Source organism: Salvelinus namaycush, chromosome 7 (genome assembly GCF_016432855.1).
Source record: "Salvelinus namaycush isolate Seneca chromosome 7, SaNama_1.0, whole genome shotgun sequence".
NCBI lineage: Eukaryota > Metazoa > Chordata > Actinopteri > Salmoniformes > Salmonidae > Salvelinus > Salvelinus namaycush.
In genome coordinates this window covers 11,734,926-11,754,013 of record NC_052313.1, presented here as the reverse complement: position 1 = coordinate 11,754,013, position 19,088 = coordinate 11,734,926, and the positions used below count along the sequence as shown (strand labels likewise).

General features: G+C 46.9%; 1 protein-coding gene across 2 annotated transcripts in view; it reads left to right on the top strand.

Moving 5' to 3' along the window:
• LOC120050962 (SH3 domain-containing kinase-binding protein 1-like) overlaps positions 1–19,088 on the top strand; it is a 51,962-nt gene that overhangs the window by 18,465 nt on the left and 14,409 nt on the right. Inside the window, exons 4-7 of one of the 2 annotated variants that reach the window (XM_038997512.1) lie at positions 301–407; positions 6,164–6,308; positions 8,218–8,291; positions 8,421–8,504. In XM_038997512.1, coding sequence (XP_038853440.1) covers positions 301–407; positions 6,164–6,308; positions 8,218–8,291; positions 8,421–8,504 — 410 coding nt within the window. The remainder of the gene's footprint in view (positions 1–300; positions 408–6,163; positions 6,309–8,217; positions 8,292–8,420; positions 8,505–19,088) is intronic. The other variant, XM_038997511.1, reaches the window with a different exon arrangement.

The window sequence follows — 19,088 nt, the reverse complement described above, 5'->3', positions numbered from 1 at the left end:
AAGCTGTCATCAAGGCAAAAGGTGGCTGTTTGAAGAATCTCAAATAAAAAATATATTGTTTAACACTTTTTTGGTTACTACATGATTCCATATGTTATTTCATAGTTTTGATGTATTCACTATTATTCTACAATGTAGAAATTAGTAAAAATAAAGAAAAACCCTTGAATGAGTGTTCTAAAACTTTTGACCGGTAGTGTGTGTGTGTATATGTATATATAATGTTAGTATGTGTGGGCTACAAATAATATTTGTGAACATAATAAATAGTTAAATAATATTCTAGTGTGTGTGTTCCAGGAGATCAGATCAGCCAGAGGAGGTGTAAGGCTTCCTTCAGCTATGTTCCCCAGAACGAGGATGAGTTAGAGCTGAAGATAGGAGATGTCATCCACATACTGGGGGAGGTGAGAGGGGAGGCTGACATACTGGGGGAGGTGAGAGGGGAGGCTGACATACTGGGGGAGGTGAGAGGGGAGGCTGACATACTGGGCGAGGTGAGAGGGGAGGCTGACATACTGGGCGAGGTGAGAGGGGAGGCTGACATACTGGGCGAGGTGAGAGGGGAGGCTGACATACTGGGGGAGGTGAGAGGGGAGGCTGACATACTGGGCGAGGTGAGAGGGGAGGCTGACATACTGGGCGAGGTGAGAGGGGAGGCTGACATACTGGGCGAGGTGAGAGGGGAGGCTGACATACTGGGCGAGTTGAGAGGGGAGGCTGACATACTGGGCGAGGTGAGAGGGGAGGGTGACATACTGGGCGAGGTGAGAGGGGAGGCTGACATACTGGGCGAGGTGAGAGGGGAGGCTGACATACTGGGCGAGGTGAGAGGGGAGGCTGACATACTGGGCGAGGTGAGAGGGGAGGCTGACATACTGGGCGAGGTGAGAGGGGAGGCTGACATACTGGGGGAGGTGAGAGGGGAGGCTGACATACTGGGCGAGGTGAGAGGGGAGGCTGACATACTGGGCGAGGTGAGAGGGGAGGCTGACATACTGGGCGAGGTGAGAGGGGAGGCTGACATACTGGGCGAGGTGAGAGGGGAGGCTGACATACTGGGCGAGGTGAGAGGGGAGGCTGACATACTGGGCGAGGTGAGAGGGGAGGCTGACATACTGGGGGAGGTGAGAGGGGAGGCTGACATACTGGGCGAGGTGAGAGGGGAGGCTGACATACTGGGCGAGAGGGGAGGCTGACATACTGGGCGAGGTGAGAGGGGAGGCTGACATACTGGGCGAGAGGGGAGGCTGACATACTGGGCGAGGTGAGAGGGGAGGCTGACATACTGGGCGAGGTGAGAGGGGAGGCTGACATACTGGGCGAGGTGAGAGGGGAGGCTGACATACTGGGGGAGGTGAGAGGGGAGGCTGACATACTGGGGGAGGTGAGAGGGGAGGGTGACATACTGGGCGAGGTGAGAGGGGAGGGTGACTGTGTGTTTGGGTGTGTGTCGTTTTCAACTTTTTCTTTACTGTAGTAACTTCCTCCTCTGATGGCCACATGACAGATCTGTTAAACCACATAATACTGTAGTGACCCTGTGTTCACAGTCATGTATATTAGCTCCTCCACGAGAGCTAGCTGTCTTACACCATGGAGAGCATGCAGGTCTCCCAACCAGAACCTTGTGCTTTCAATTTTAATCTTCAGACAACTTCACTCTCCCTTCCTGTTTCATTACAATATTGACTTGTGTGTTCAGGTAGAGGAGGGCTGGTGGGAGGGCAGTCTGAAGGGTAAGACAGGGATGTTTCATGTGTTCAGGTGGAGGAGGGCTGGTGGGAGGGCAGTCTGAAGGGTAAGACAGGGATGTTTCATGTGTTCAGGTGGAGGGCGGCTGGTGGGAGGGCAGTCTGAAGGGTAAGACAGGGATGTTTCATGTGTTCAGGTGGAGGAGGGCTGGTGGGAGGGCAGTCTGAAGGGTAAGACAGGGATGTTTCATGTGTTCAGGTGGAGGAGGGCTGGTGGGAGGGCAGTCTGAACGGTAAGACAGGGATGTTTCATGTGTTCAGGTGGAGGAGGGCTGGTGGGAGGGCAGTCTGAACGGTAAGACAGGGATGTTTCATGTGTTCAGGTGGAGGAGGGCTGGTGGGAGGGCAGTCTGAACGGTAAGACAGGGATGTTTCATGTGTTCAGGTGGAGGAGGGCTGGTGGGAGGGCAGTCTGAACGGTAAGACAGGGATGTTTCATGTGTTCAGGTGGAGGAGGGCTGGTGGGAGGGCAGTCTGAAGGGTAAGACAGGGATGTTTCATGTGTTCAGGTGGAGGAGGGATGGTGGGAGGGCAGTCTGAACGGTAAGACAGGGATGTTCATGTGTTCAGGTGGAGGAGGGCTGGTGGGAGGGCAGTCTGAAGGGTAAGACAGGGATATTTCATGTGTTCAGGTGGAGGAGGGCTGGTGGGAGGGCAGTCTGAAGGGTAAGACAGGGATGTTTCATGTGTTCAGGTGGAGGAGGGCTGGTGGGAGGGCAGTCTGAAGGGTAAGACAGGGATGTTTCATGTGTTCAGGTGGAGGAGGGCTGGTGGGAGGGCAGTCTGAACGGTAAGACAGGGATGTTTCATGTGTTCAGGTGGAGGAGGGCTGGTGGGAGGGCAGTCTGAAGGGTAAGACAGGGATGTTTCATGTGTTCAGGTGGAGGAGGGCTGGTGGGAGGGCAGTCTGAAGGGTAAGACAGGGATGTTTCATGTGTTCAGGTGGAGGAGGGCTGGTGGGAGGGCAGTCTGAAGGGTAAGACAGGGATGTTTCATGTGTTCAGGTGGAGGAGGGCTGGTGGGAGGGCAGTCTGAAGGGTAAGACAGGGATGTTTCATGTGTTCAGGTGGAGGAGGGCTGGTGGGAGGGCAGTCTGAAGGGTAAGACAGGGATGTTTCATGTGTTCAGGTGGAGGAGGGCTGGTGGGAGGGCAGTCTGAACGGTAAGACAGGGATGTTTCATGTGTTCAGGTGGAGGAGGGCTGGTGGGAGGGCAGTCTGAAGGGTAAGACAGGGATGTTTCATGTGTTCAGGTGGAGGAGGGCTGGTGGGAGGGCAGTCTGAACGGTAAGACAGGGATGTTTCATGTGTTCAGGTGGAGGAGGGCTGGTGGGAGGGCAGTCTGAACGGTAAGACAGGGATGTTTCATGTGTTCAGGTGGAGGAGGGCTGGTGGGAGGGCAGTCTGAACGGTAAGACAGGGATGTTTCATGTGTTCAGGTGGAGGAGGGCTGGTGGGAGGGCAGTCTGAACGGTAAGACAGGGATGTTTCATGTGATCAGGTGGAGGAGGGCTGGTGGGAGGGCAGTCTGAACGGTAAGACAGGGATGTTTCATGTGTTCAGGTGGAGGAGGGCTGGTGGGAGGGCAGTCTGAAGGGTAAGACAGGGATGTTTCATGTGTTCAGGTGGAGGAGGGATGGTGGGAGGGCAGTCTGAACGGTAAGACAGGGATGTTCATGTGTTCAGGTGGAGGAGGGCTGGTGGGAGGGCAGTCTGAACGGTAAGACAGGGATGTTTCATGTGTTCAGGTGGAGGAGGGCTGGTGGGAGGGCAGTCTGAACGGTAAGACAGAGATGTTTCATGTGTTCAGGTGGAGGAGGGCTGGTGGGAGGGCAGTCTGAACGGTAAGACAGGGATGTTTCATGTGTTCAGGTGGAGGAGGGCTGGTGGGAGGGCAGTCTGAAGGGTAAGACAGGGATGTTTCATGTGTTCAGGTGGAGGAGGGCTGGTGGGAGGGCAGTCTGAAGGGTAAGACAGGGATGTTTCATGTGTTCAGGTGGAGGAGGGCTGGTGGGAGGGCAGTCTGAAGGGTAAGACAGGGATGTTTCATGTGTTCAGGTGGAGGAGGGCTGGTGGGAGGGCAGTCTGAAGGGTAAGACAGGGATGTTTCATGTGTTCAGGTGGAGGAGGGCTGGTGGGAGGGCAGTCTGAACGGTAAGACAGGGATGTTTCATGTGTTCAGGTGGAGGAGGGCTGGTGGGAGGGCAGTCTGAACGGTAAGACAGGGATGTTTCATGTGTTCAGGTGGAGGAGGGCTGGTGGGAGGGCAGTCTGAACGGTAAGACAGGGATGTTTCATGTGATCAGGTGGAGGAGGGCTGGTGGGAGGGCAGTCTGAAGGGTAAGACAGGGATGTTTCATGTGTTCAGGTGGAGGAGGGCTGGTGGGAGGGCAGTCTGAAGGGTAAGACAGGGATGTTTCATGTGTTCAGGTGGAGGAGGGCTGGTGGGAGGGCAGTCTGAAGGGTAAGACAGGGATGTTTCATGTGTTCAGGTGGAGGAGGGATGGTGGGAGGGCAGTCTGAACGGTAAGACAGGGATGTTCATGTGTTCAGGTGTAGGAGGGCTGGTGGGAGGGCAGTCTGAACGGTAAGACAGGGATGTTTCATGTGTTCAGGTGGAGGAGGGCTGGTGGGAGGGCAGTCTGAACGGTAAGACAGAGATGTTTCATGTGTTCAGGTGGAGGAGGGCTGGTGGGAGGGCAGTCTGAAGGGTAAGACAGGGATGTTTCATGTGTTCAGGTGGAGGAGGGCTGGTGGGAGGGCAGTCTGAAGGGTAAGACAGGGATGTTTCATGTGTTCAGGTGGAGGAGGGCTGGTGGGAGGGCAGTCTGAACGGTAAGACAGGGATGTTTCATGTGTTCAGGTGGAGGAGGGCTGGTGGGAGGGCAGTCTGAACGGTAAGACAGGGATGTTTCATGTGTTCAGGTGGAGGAGGGCTGGTGGGAGGGCAGTCTGAACGGTAAGACAGGGATGTTTCATGTGATCAGGTGGAGGAGGGCTGGTGGGAGGGCAGTCTGAAGGGTAAGACAGGGATGTTTCATGTGTTCAGGTGGAGGAGGGCTGGTGGGAGGGCAGTCTGAAGGGTAAGACAGGGATGTTTCATGTGTTCAGGTGGAGGAGGGATGGTGGGAGGGCAGTCTGAACGGTAAGACAGGGATGTTCATGTGTTCAGGTGTAGGAGGGCTGGTGGGAGGGCAGTCTGAACGGTAAGACAGGGATGTTTCATGTGTTCAGGTGGAGGAGGGCTGGTGGGAGGGCAGTCTGAACGGTAAGACAGGGATGTTTCATGTGTTCAGGTGGAGGAGGGCTGGTGGGAGGGCAGTCTGAACGGTAAGACAGGGATGTTTCATGTGTTCAGGTGGAGGAGGGCTGGTGGGAGGGCAGTCTGAACGGTAAGACAGGGATGTTTCATGTGATCAGGTGGAGGAGGGCTGGTGGGAGGGCAGTCTGAAGGGTAAGACAGGGATGTTTCATGTGTTCAGGTGGAGGAGGGCTGGTGGGAGGGCAGTCTGAAGGGTAAGACAGGGATGTTTCATGTGTTCAGGTGGAGGAGGGCTGGTGGGAGGGCAGTCTGAAGGGTAAGACAGGGATGTTTCATGTGTTCAGGTGGAGGAGGGATGGTGGGAGGGCAGTCTGAACGGTAAGACAGGGATGTTCATGTGTTCAGGTGTAGGAGGGCTGGTGGGAGGGCAGTCTGAACGGTAAGACAGGGATGTTTCATGTGTTCAGGTGGAGGAGGGCTGGTGGGAGGGCAGTCTGAACGGTAAGACAGAGATGTTTCATGTGTTCAGGTGGAGGAGGGCTGGTGGGAGGGCAGTCTGAAGGGTAAGACAGGGATGTTTCATGTGTTCAGGTGGAGGAGGGCTGGTGGGAGGGCAGTCTGAAGGGTAAGACAGGGATGTTTCATGTGTTCAGGTGGAGGAGGGCTGGTGGGAGGGCAGTCTGAACGGTAAGACAGGGATGTTTCATGTGTTCAGGTGGAGGAGGGCTGGTGGGAGGGCAGTCTGAACGGTAAGACAGGGATGTTTCATGTGTTCAGGTGGAGGAGGGCTGGTGGGAGGGCAGTCTGAACGGTAAGACAGGGATGTTTCATGTGATCAGGTGGAGGAGGGCTGGTGGGAGGGCAGTCTGAAGGGTAAGACAGGGATGTTTCATGTGTTCAGGTGGAGGAGGGCTGGTGGGAGGGCAGTCTGAAGGGTAAGACAGGGATGTTTCATGTGTTCAGGTGGAGGAGGGATGGTGGGAGGGCAGTCTGAACGGTAAGACAGGGATGTTCATGTGTTCAGGTGTAGGAGGGCTGGTGGGAGGGCAGTCTGAACGGTAAGACAGGGATGTTTCATGTGTTCAGGTGGAGGAGGGCTGGTGGGAGGGCAGTCTGAACGGTAAGACAGAGATGTTTCATGTGTTCAGGTGGAGGAGGGCTGGTGGGAGGGCAGTCTGAAGGGTAAGACAGGGATGTTTCCCTCCAACTTCACCAGAGAGCTGGAGGACACGCCCCCTTCACGAGACACATCCACTAGGTCATCACAGGAGGAGCTACGCAGCAACAAGACCAGTGAGTCACACACTCATCACAGCCATGCACATGCACAAACCATCACAAGCTAGGTTTTCATCCAATTGGTGACAGATTTTCATGCGAATATTCTAAAATCTGCATAAAGTAAATATGCTCATTTTCCCACCAGTTGTGTGTTTCCACTAAACAGACTTGTTATGGATAAAAATCAGTGCGTGATGACGTAGTGCGCACAAAGTAACTTTTGGCTTATATTTTCACATACCGAATAAAAATTCTTAAATTCAATGTGTTTCTATCGCATTTTCAACTCTACTCTAGCCAACAGCTACAGATACAGTGCAGGTAGGCTGTGAGGGTTGTCTAGTCTACATGATGAGATTATTATGGATTTCTATTTGTCAAACGGCAGTCAAGCATAGATCATCATGCCACCAGAATAAGACCCTCGATATTCATTGGAAAGCAGCATCAAGCTCATTACCGTGCACTTTCACCACCCTGTGAAATGAATCATAATTGATTTAATCTGTAGTCTGTGGTGGCATATTTCTGCTTAACCAAATGAGGAGAGTTACAAACTACACACCAGTCAGAGTTATACTTAAACTACATCTTTAATAATAATAATAAGCTTTGCAATAGCATTTGACTTTCAACAATTCCCTATTTCTAATGAACTGTTGAGAAGTACCAACAGAAAAATACAAATATCTTTTATAGCCAAGATACACCCCTCTCAATTTACATGACGAACCACAGATCTTAGGAACTGTTCACAAAGAAATACTTTTTCTTGAGAAAGGAGTATCCCTTAGCCAGATAACATTCGCTATTAATTATCGTTGAGTTTGGTCCCTCAGACGAGGTTCTAATCTCGTTCCTGGTACTTCATAGTACAAAAACACCAACTCATCCAATGGCATATATCAATTATCAACTCTAGATACTCCCATCTCAAGTAAACCCCCTCTTGACCCCACTCCTGGACAAGCTCACTGAGGGGAGTGAGCCTCTAGGTCATACACTATCCCAGGATAAGTGTAAGATCAGAGAGGACATACAATGTTTCCAGACACTGCCAGACACCTCCCCCCAATGGGAAAAGGAGGGAGTGACTGGCGCACAGACATTGTGGAGACAAGTAATTGGTTCCCTATTAATCACGCCATCCCTTCACATGGTTTAAGAATAGGTAAAGACACATTCACATATGAAGACATTGTTCCATTCTGTTCTCTTCCCTTTCTGATATTCTGCAAACTGCCAACACTATAGTCCAAAAGGATACATTCTTATGACAAGTATCTCACATAAGCATATTATGCAAATAAAACATCTTAATTATCTATGTTACCCAACTAATTCTGATTCATCCGCCACAAGTCTAATAAACTGCATGGTTTCCCGACGAGTCGTAGTGGGAGGACCACACAACATGTCATCCATCGCATGACTCCAAGCTGACTTCGAAATGATGGTTGTCATATCAATATTTGCGTATAAAAACGTTTCCACCGTCATTTCTTGTAAAATTCATTTTACCACCTTGTCTAGTGGATTTAGTTTTGTTGACATTTGGAAAGTTTTCCATCAGGCCTGTCGTGACATTTTTATCCAACGTGTACTTTACACACACAAAAAGGTTGGATGGAAACCTGGTTACTGATCAAATGTTTTTTATATGCATGAAATGGCAGATCAATATTCATATGATGTAACACAATTAAAGAACATTGTTACATGATTCTGCTGAACTCAACAAGGTTTCTAATCAATTGTTAGCATAAATAGTCATTGTGTGTGTGTGTGTGTGTGTGTGTGTGTGTGTGTGTGTGTGTGTGTGTGTGTGTGTGTGTGTGTGTGTGTGTGTGTGTGTGTGTGTGTGTGTGTGTGTGTGTGTGTGTGTGTGTGTGTGTGTGTGTGTGTGTGTGTGTGCGCGTAGGTAAAGACAGTCCAGGCAGCGAGAGTGACGGAGGAGAGAGTCGCTCTGACAGTGGAGAGATTCAACCCAAGAAGGTCTGTCTGTCTGTCTGTCTGTCTGTCTGTCTGTCTGTAAGTGTAGTTTAATAACAGTTTCATGATACGTGTAATGTGTTAGAACAGTATTGTCGCGGTAACTATAGTCGTGGTAACGTGTGTCTCCAGGTTCGAGGGTTTGGGTTCGGTGACATCTTTAAAGACCAGCCCATCAGACTGGGACCTGCATCTGGAGACATGGAGGGAGGGAAGGTGATACACGCACGCACACAAACTTAAAGGGATAGTTCAGGCAGAATCTATATTTGGGTGGAATTACCCTTACCTTGAGTTGTCTGAAGGCCCATAGTGACAGAATCCACAATAGTCCAGCTGTTTAAATTCATGAATTTAGATGATCCTAATTATGGAAGCTCCTGGCTATGGCAGAAGGAAACAATGGACTATTGTGGATTCTGTAACTATGGGCCTTCAGACACAACTCAATGTAAGGGAAATTCCACCCAAGTATAGATTCTGCCTGAACTATCCCTTTAATGGTGCATACAGATGTAGGATTTTAATTTGAGCCAGTTTGCTAAAGCAGGAAAATAATTATTCAGCAGTAAGAAATGTGAATTATTATATGGATTATAATTAATGGACATTTGTCTTTAGGGTAAATCATGTCTGACATTTTTAAAGTGAAAATCACAAACGTTTGGAAGCCTTTTTAAACCTGAAATACACTACAAAAGAATTTCCCAAACTCGGTCCTTGGGACCACAAGGGTGTACATTTAGTTTTTCCCCTACCACTACACAGCTGATTCAAATAATCAACTCATCTAGCTTTGATCATTTGAATCAGCTGTGTAGTGTTAGGGCAAAAACCAAAACGTACACCTCTTGGGGTCCCGAGGACCGAGTTTGGGAAACGCTGCATGACAAGTTAAGATCCTACATCTGTATACGATGTCAGTGTTTACGTGTAAATGGGAGGAAGGAAGTCCATTCCAGGCTCCTCCTTTTCCTCTTTTTCAGTTTCAGGAAGTACCTCATTATATCACACACACACCGTTCAGTGATGAAGGCGTGTGAGAGCGCTCTACAGGGAGGGAGGGAGTAACGGAGGGAGGGAGGGCAGTAGAGGTTTTCACCTACATGTACACACAGACACAGACACACACACTGAGTCACTGTGGCTGGCAGGGCTGAAATAGCATGGCTGATGTAGCAGGGCTGTGTCTAGAACCACAGGACTAGGGTAAGACAAGCCTACATCTCCTTTTCTCTCTCTCTTCACTTTGTTCTCTCTCTCTCTTCACTTTGTTCTCTCTCTCTCTCTCTTCACTTTGTTCTCTCTCTCTCTCTTCACTTTGTTCTCTCTCTCTCTCTTCACTTTGTTCTCTCTCTCTCTCTCTTCACTTTGTTCTCTCTCTCTCTCTTCACTTTGTTCTCTCTCTCTCTCTTCACTTTGTTCTCTCTCTCTCTCTCTTCACTTTGCTCTCTCTCCTTTTCTCTCTCTCTCTTCACTTTGCTCTCTCTCTCTTTCTTTCTTTCTCTCTCTCAATTCAATTCAATTCAATTGACTTTATTGACATGGCAAGTTCGTTATTACTTACATTGTCAAAGTATACATATCGAAAATCAAAATCAAATATATATGTATATATATACAAAATATATATATATTTATATATAAATAAATGGTGGGACCAACAGCAATAATAACAGTAGTTGTGGACATGGGATTACCATTAACAACAACTACAACAACAATATTAATCAGAACAACAATAAATTAAAGCAACAGTAGTAGACCAGTGTCAATATGACTGAGAAGACATATGACCTGGTATGAAAGACAAAACAAAACTAAGCTAAATGGGAAATATTATCAACATTACTTTGCATTTTTCACTGGCTGTCCCTCAGGTTGTGGCAGGAGGACACATATTTGGCTGCCAAAACTGCACATTTTGGCTTTTCACCCAATAAATATTTGATTTTTTCTTCATCTTTTATAGTTTCAAATTCTTTGTATTGAGTTATAATTTTGGGAAAGAAATATGCTCTTAGGTCTGAGTATTTGTCACAGTGTAGTAGGAAATGCACCTCTGTCTCTACCTCTCCTCTGGAGCAGAGTGAGCACAGCCTGTCCTCTCTGGGCAGCCAGGTTTGTCTGTGACGACCGGTCTCTATAGCCAGACGGTGCTCACTGAGTCTGTACCTAGTCAATGTTTTCCTCAGTTTTCTATCAGTCACAGTGGTCAGATAGTCTGCCACCATGTACTGTCTGTTTAGAGCCAAATAGCATTGAAGTTTACTTTGATTTTTTGTGGTGTCTTTCCAATAGGTTATATATTTTTCTTTTTGTTTTGTGATGATTTGGTTGGGCCAGATTTTCTGAGGGCTGTCCCGAGGCTCTATGGGGTTGGTTTGGGTTGGTGAACTGAGCCTCAGAACCAGCTGGCTGAGGGGACTCTTCTCTGGTTTCATCTCTTGACATTGTAGAGCTGTGTGATGGAATGTTTTAGGGTCACTTGTTTTTAGATGGTTGTAAAATTTGATGGCTCTTTTTTCTATTCGAATGAGGAGGGGGTATTGGCCCAATTCTGCCCTACATGCGTTATTTGGAGTTTTTCTTTGTACTTGCAATACAGTCTTGCAAAACTCTGCATGCAATATTTCAGTTGGATGTTTGTCCCATTTAGTAAATTCATTATTAGAGAGTGGACCCCATACTTCACTGCCATATAGAGCAATTGGTTCTATAACTGATTGAAAAATTTTGAGCCAGATTCTAATTGGAATTTCAATTTTGATGTTCCTTTTAATGGCATAAAATGCTCTTCTTGCTTTGTCTCTCAGCTCATTCACAGCCATGTGAAAGCTACCTGTGTTGCTCATATTTAGTCCTAGATATGTGTAGTTTTTGGTGTGTTCTAATAGAACTGTGTCCAAATAGAATTTATATTTGTCATCCTTATTTCCCGACCTTTTTTGGAATATCATTATATTTGTTTTTTTTAGGTTAACGGTCAGAGCCCAGGTCTGACAGAACCTGTGAAGACGATCTAGGTGCTGCTGTAACCCCTCTTTAGTGGGAGACAGCAGCACCAGGTCATCTGCGTACAGCAGACACTTGATTTCAGTGTTGTGTAGGGTGATACCAGGTGCTGCCGATTCTTCTAATGTTTTTGCCAATTCATTAATGTAGATGTTAAATAATGTTGGACTTATTGGGCAGCCCTGTTTCACTCCCCGCCCCTGAGAGAAGAAGTCTGTTTGCTTGTTGCCAATTTTAACCGCACATTTGTTTTTAGTGTACATTGATTTAATAAAATCATATGTTTTCCCTCCAATACCACTTTCTATTAGTTTATAAAAAAGACCTTCGTGCCAAATTGAATCAAATGCTTTCTCTCTCTCTCTCTCTCTCTCTCTCTCTCTCTCTCTCTCTCTCTTCACTTTGCTCTCTCTTTCTCGCTCTCTCTCTCTCCACTTTGCTCTCTCTCTCTTTCTCTCTCGCTCTCTCTCTCCTCTCTCTTCACTTTGCTCTCTCTCCCTCTCTTCACTTTGCTCTCTCTCCCTCTCTTCACTTTGCTCTCTCTCTTCACTTTGCTCTCTCTCTCTCTTCACTTTGCTCTCTCTTTCTCGCTCTCTCTCTCTTCACTTTGCTCTCTCTCCTTTTCTCTCTCTCTTCACTTTGCTCTCTCTCTCTCTTCACTTTGCTCTTTCTTTCTTTCTCTCTCTCTCTCTTCACGTTGCTCTCTCTTTCTCGCTCTCTCTCTCTTCACGTTGCTCTCTCTTTCTCGCTCTCTCTCTCTTCACTTTGCTCTCTCTCCTTTTCTCTCTCTCTTCACTTTGCTCTCTCTCTCTTCACTTTGCTCTTTCTTTCTTTCTCTCTCTCTCTCTCTCTCCACTTTGCTCTCTCTTTCTCGCTCTCTCTCTCTTCACTTTGCTCTCTCTTTCTCGCTCTCTCTCTCTTCACTTTGCTCTCTCTCCTTTTCTCTCTCTCTTCACTTTGCTCTCTCTCTCTTCACTTTGCTCTTTCTTTCTTTCTTTCGTTCTTTCTCTCTCTCAATTCAATTCAATTCAATTCAATTTGCTTTATTGGCATGACGTAACAATGTACATATTGCCAAAGCTTGTTTACAATGTAAAAATGAGAATCAAAATTGTCAACGGGACAACAGTAACAACAATAACCAAGGGTCAAAATAACCATACATTCAACAATAACAATAAATATACAGTAAAGGACATGTGCAGGTTGATTGGTCTGTCAGACACTGTCCCTCAACTTATGGCAGGCAGCAATGTAGTGCGCTGCCAACCCACAGCTCTCTGCGTCCTCCCCCAACAGGACGGGTAGCCTATCCTCATCAGAGAGGTCTTTGAAACCTTGAATAAGAGTTTCAAATTTGGGGAAATGACACTCTCTAATTGTTTTATATTTTTGACATTTTGTCAGGAAATGCAGCTCCGTCTCAGGTTCTGCTATTGTGCAGTGGTTGCACAGCCTTTCCTCTACAGGGAGCCAGGTTTTCCTGTGTCTACCCTTCTCAATGGCAAGGCTGTGCTCACTGAGCCTGTACTTTGTCAAGGTTTTTCTAAAGTTTTGATCAGTAACCATGGTCAAATATTTAGCCACGGTGTACTGTCGATTTAGGGCCAGATAGCACTGCATTTTGCTCTGTGCTTGTGCTTGTGTTTCCCAATAAGCAATATAGTTTTGTTTTGACTGTGTTGTAATTTGGTTTATCCTGATTGATTGGATGTTCTGGTCCTGAGGCTTCAGTGTGTTAGTAGAACAGGTTTGTGAACTCAGCCCCAGGACCAGCTGGATGAGGGGACTCTTTTCTTTGTTCAGCTCTTGGTATTGCAGGGCTTGGTAATGATATGAGAGGGGGTCACTGTATTTTAGATGTTTCCAAAACTTAATTGCTCTTTTTTGAGTTTTTATTATTAGTGGATATTTGCCTAATTCTGCCCTGCATGCATTGTTTGTAGTTTTCCTCTGGACATGTAGGAGAATCTTACAGAACTCTGCATGCAGGGTTTCAATGGGATGTTTGTCCCATTTGATGAAATCTTGTTTTGCAAGTGGACCCCACACCTCGCTGCCATAAAGTGCAATTGGTTCAATGACATATTCAATTAGTTTTAGCCAAATTTTAATAGGTATTTCAATTTGAATTTGCTTTTTAATTGCGTAGAATGCCCTGCGTGCTTTCTCTCTCAGTTCATTCACTGCTTCATTAAGGTGTCCAGTTGAGCTTATTTTTAAACCTAAGTAATTGTAGTGTGTGCAGTGCTCTATATATTTTGTACCAATTGAGAACTTTGGTCTAATTCCCTGAGATCTGGATCTTCTCTGGAAAATCATTATTTTAGTCTTTTTGGGGTTTACTGCCAGGGCCCAGGTCTGGCAGTACTGCTCTAGCAGGTCCAGGCTCTGCTGTAGGCCATGTGCTGTTCTCTCTCTCTCTCTCTCTTCACTTTGCTCTCTCTTTCTCTCCCTTTCTCTCTCTTTTCAATTTGCTCTCTCTCTTCACTTTGTTCTCTCTATCTCTCTCTCGCTCACTTCACTCTATCTCTCTCTCGCTCACTTCACTCTCTCTCTTCACTTTGCTCTCTCTCTCTCTTCACTTTGCTCTCTCTCTCTCTCTTCACTTTGCTCTCTCTCTCTCTCTTCACTTTGCGCTCTCTCTCTCTCTTCACTTTGCTCTCTCTCTCTCTTCACTTTGCTCTCTCTCTCTCTCTTTGCTCTCTCTCTCTCTTCACTTTGCTCTCTCTCTCTTCACTTTGCTCTCTCTCTCTCTCTTTGCTCTCTCTCTCTCTCTTCTCTTTGCTCTCTCTCTCTTCTCTTTGCTCTCTCTCTCTCCTCTTTGCTCTCTCTCTCTCCTCTTTGCTCTCTCTCTCTCTCTTCACTTTGCTCTCTCTCTCTCTTCACTTTGCTCTCTCTGTCTTTCTCTCTCTCGCTCTCTTCACTTTGCTCTCTCTCCTTTTCTCTCTCTCTCTTCACTTTGCTCTCTCTCTCTTTCTTTCTCTCTCTCTCTCTCTCTCTCTCTCTCTCTCTCTCTTCACTTTGCTCTCTCTTTCTCGCTCTCTCTCTCTCCACTTTGCTCTCTCTCTCTTTCTCACTTTGTTCTCTCGCTCTCTCTCTCCCTCTCTTCACTTTGCTCTCTCTCCCTCTCTTCACTTTGCTCTCTCTCTTCACTTTGCTCTCTCTCTCTCTTCACTTTGCTCTCTCTTTCTCGCTCTCTCTCTCTTCACTTTGCTCTCTCTCCTTTTCTCTCTCTCTTCACTTTGCTCTCTCTCTCTCTTCACTTTGCTCTTTCTTTCTTTCTCTCTCTCTCTCTCTTCACGTTGCTCTCTCTTTCTCGCTCTCTCTCTCTTCACGTTGCTCTCTCTTTCTCGCTCTCTCTCTCTTCACTTTGCTCTCTCTCCTTTTCTCTCTCTCTTCACTTTGCTCTCTCTCTCTTCACTTTGCTCTTTCTTTCTTTCTCTCTCTCTCTCTCTCTCTTCACTTTGCTCTCTCTTTCTCGCTCTCTCTCTCTTCACTTTGCTCTCTCTTTCTCGCTCTCTCTCTCTTCACTTTGCTCTCTCTCCTTTTCTCTCTCTCTTCACTTTGCTCTCTCTCTCTTCACTTTGCTCTTTCTTTCTTTCTTTCGTTCTTTCTCTCTCTCTCTCTCTCTCTCTTCACTTTGCTCTCTCTTTCTCTCCCTTTCTCTCTCTTTTCAATTTGCTCTCTCTCTTCACTTTGTTCTCTCTATCTCTCTCTCGCTCACTTCACTCTATCTCTCTCTCGCTCACTTCACTCTCTCTCTTCACTTTGCTCTCTCTCTCTCTTCACTTTGCTCTCTCTCTCTCTCTTCACTTTGCTCTCTCTCTCTCTCTTCACTTTGCTCTCTCTCTCTCTCTTCACTTTGCGCTCTCTCTCTCTCTTCACTTTGCTCTCTCTCTCTCTCTTTGCTCTCTCTCTCTCTCTTTGCTCTCTCTCTCTCTTCACTTTGCTCTCTCTCTCTCTCTTTGCTCTCTCTCTCTCTCTTCTCTTTGCTCTCTCTCTCTTCTCTTTGCTCTCTCTCTCTCCTCTTTGCTCTCTCTCTCTCCTCTTTGCTCTCTCTCTCTCTCTTCACTTTGCTCTCTCTCTCTCTCTTCACTTTGCTCTCTCTGTCTTTCTCTCTCTCGCTCTCTTCACTTTGCTCTCTCTCCTTTTCTCTCTCTCTCTTCACTTTGCTCTCTCTCCCTTTCTTTCTTTCTCTCTCTCTCTCTCTCTCTCTCTCTCTTCACTTTGCTCTCTCTTTCTCGCTCTCTCTCTCTCCACTTTGCTCTCTCTCTCTTTCTCACTTTGTTCTCTCGCTCTCTCTCTCCCTCTCTTCACTTTGCTCTCTCTCCCTCTCTTCACTTTGCTCTCTCTCCCTCTCTTCACTTTGCTCTCTCTCCCTCTCTTCACTTTGCTCTCTCTCTTCACTTTGCTCTCTCTCTCTCTTCACTTTGCTCTCTCTTTCTCGCTCTCTCTCTCTTCACTTTGCTCTCTCTCCTTTTCTCTCTCTCTTCACTTTGCTCTCTCTCTCTCTTCACTTTGCTCTTTCTTTCTTTCTCTCTCTCTCTCTCTTCACGTTGCTCTCTCTTTCTCGCTCTCTCTCTCTTCACGTTGCTCTCTCTTTCTCGCTCTCTCTCTCTTCACTTTGCTCTCTCTCCTTTTCTCTCTCTCTTCACTTTGCTCTCTCTCTCTTCACTTTGCTCTTTCTTTCTTTCTCTCTCTCTCTCTCTCTCTTCACTTTGCTCTCTCTTTCTCGCTCTCTCTCTCTTCACTTTGCTCTCTCTTTCTCGCTCTCTCTCTCTTCACTTTGCTCTCTCTCCTTTTCTCTCTCTCTTCACTTTGCTCTCTCTCTCTTCACTTTGCTCTTTCTTTCTTTCTTTCGTTCTTTCTCTCTCTCTCTCTCTCTCTCTTCACTTTGCTCTCTCTTTCTCTCCCTTTCTCTCTCTTTTCAATTTGCTCTCTCTCTTCACTTTGTTCTCTCTATCTCTCTCTCGCTCACTTCACTCTATCTCTCTCTCGCTCACTTCACTCTCTCTCTTCACTTTGCTCTCTCTCTCTCTCTTCACTTTGCTCTCTCTCTCTCTCTTCACTTTGCGCTCTCTCTCTCTCTTCACTTTGCTCTCTCTCTCTCTTCACTTTGCTCTCTCTCTCTCTTCACTTTGCTCTCTCTCTCTCTCTTTGCTCTCTCTCTCTCTCTTCACTTTGCTCTCTCTCTCTTCACTTTGCTCTCTCTCTCTCTCTTTGCTCTCTCTCTCTCTCTTCTCTTTGCTCTCTCTCTCTCTCTTCTCTTTGCTCTCTCTCTCTCCTCTTTGCTCTCTCTCTCTCCTCTTTGCTCTCTCTCTCTCTCTTCACTTTGCTCTCTCTCTCTCTCTTCACTTTGCTCTCTCTGTCTTTCTCTCTCTCGCTCTCTTCACTTTGCTCTCTCTTTCTCGCTCTCTCTCTTCCTCCCTTTCTCTCTCTTTTCAATTTGCTCTCTCTCTTCACTTTGTTCTCTCTCTATCTCTCTCTCTCTCTCTCGCTCACTTCACTCTCTCTCTCTTCACTTTACTCTCTCTCTCTCTCTCTTCACTTTGCTCTCTCTCTTTCTCTCTCTCTCTCTTCACTTTGCTCTCTCTCTTTCTCTCTCTCTCTCTTCACTTTGCTCTCTCTCTTTCTCTCTCTCTCTCTCTTCACTTTGCTCTCTCTCTTTCTCTCTCTCTCTCTTCACTTTGCTCTCTCTCTTTCTCTCTCTCTCTCTTCACTTTGCTCTCTCTCTTTCTCTCTCTCTCTCTCTTCACTTTGCTCTCTCTCTTTCTCTCTCTCTCTCTCTTCACTTTGCTCTCTCTCTCTTTCTCTCTCTCTCTCTCTTCACTTTGCTCTCTCTCTCTTTCTCTCTCTCTCTCTCTCTTCACTTTGCTCTCTCTCTCTTTCTCTCTCTCTCTCTCTCTTCACTTTGCTCTCTCTCTCTTTCTCTCTCTCTCTCTCTTCACTTTGCTCTCTCTTTCTCTCTCTCTCTCTCTTCACTTTGCTCTCTCTCTCTCTCTCTCTCTTCACTTTGCTCTCTCTCCTCTCTTCACTTTGCTCTCTCTCTCTCTCTTCACTTTGCTCTCTCTCTCCCTCTCTTCACTTTGCTCTCTCTCTCCCTCTCTTCACTTTGCTCTCTCTCTCCCTCTCTTCACTTTGCTCTCTCTCTCCCTCTCTTCACTTTGCTCTCTCTCTCCCTCTCTTCACTTTGCTCTCTCTCTCCCTCTCTTCACTTTGCTCTCTCTCTCCCTCTCTTCACTTTGCTCTCTCTCTCCCTCTCTTCACTTTGCTCTCTCTCTCCCTCTCTTCACTTTGCTCTCTCTCTCCCTATCTTCACTTTGCTCTCTCTCTCCCTCTCTTCACTTTGCTCTCTCTTTCTCGCTCTCTCTCTCTCTTCACTTTGCTCTCTCTCTCTCTCTTTGCTCTCTCTCTCTCTCTTCTCTTTGCTCTCTCTCTCTCTCTTCACTTTGCTCTCTCTCTCTCTCTTCACTTTGCTCTCTCTCTCTCTCTTCACTTTGTTCTCTCTCCTTTTCTCTCTCTCTTCACTTTGCTCTCTCTCTCTGTCTTTCTCTCTCTCGCTCTCTTCACTTTGCTCTCTCTTTCTCGCTCTCTCTCTTCCTCCCTTTCTCTCTCTTTTCAATTTGCTCTCTCTCTTCACTTTGTTCTCTCTCTATCTCTCTCTCTCTCTCTCTCTCTCTCTTGCTCACTTCACTCTCTCTCTCTTCACTTTACTCTCTCTCTCTCTCTCTTCACTTTGCTCTCTCTCTTTCTCTCTCTCTCTCTTCACTTTGCTCTCTCTCTTTCTCTCTCTCTCTCTTCACTTTGCTCTCTCTCTTTCTCTCTCTCTCTCTCTTCACTTTGCTCTCTCTCTTTCTCTCTCTCTCTCTCTTCACTTTGCTCTCTCTCTCTTTCTCTCTCTCTCTCTCTTCACTTTGCTCTCTCTCTCTTTCTCTCTCTCTCTCTCTTCACTTTGCTCTCTCTCTCTTTCTCTCTCTCTCTCTCTTCACTTTGCTCTCTCTCTCTTTCTCTCTCTCTCTCTCTTCACTTTGCTCTCTCTCTCTTTCTCTCTCTCTCTCTCTTCACTTTGCTCTCTCTCTCTCTCTCTCTTCACTTTGCTCTCTCTCTCCTCTCTTCACTTTGTTCTCTCTCTCCTCTCTTCACTTTGCTCTCTCGCTCTCTCTCTCCTCTCTCTTCACTTTGCTCTCTCTCTCTCTCTTCACTTTGCTCTCTCTCTCTCTCTCTTCACTTTGCTCTCTCTCTCCCTCTCTTCACTTTGCTCTCTCTCTCCCTCTCTTCACTTTGCTCTCTCTCTCCCTCTCTTCACTTTGCTCTCTCTCTCCCTCTCTTCACTTTGCTCTCTCTTTCTCGCTCTCTCTCTCTTTCTCGCTCTCTCTCTCTTCACTTTGCTCTCTCTCTCTCTTCACTTTGCTCTCTCTCCCTCTCTTCACTTTGCTCTCTCTCTCTCTCTCTCTCTCTTCACTTTGCTCTCTCTCTCTCTCTTCACTTTGCTCTCTCTCTTCACTTTGCTCTCTCTCTCTCTCTTCACTTTGCTCTCTCTCTCTTCTCTTTGCTCTCTCTCTCTCTCTTTGCTCTCTCTCTCTCTCTTCACTTTGCTCTCTCTCTCTCTCTTCACTTTGCTCTCTCTCTCTCTCTTCACTTTGCTCTCTCTCTTCCTCCCTTTCTCTCTCTTTTCAATTTGCTCTCTCTCTTCACTTTGTTCTCTCTCTATCTCTCTCTCTCGCTCACTTCACTCTCTCTCTCTTCACTTTACTCTCTCTCTCTCTCTTCACTTTACTCTCT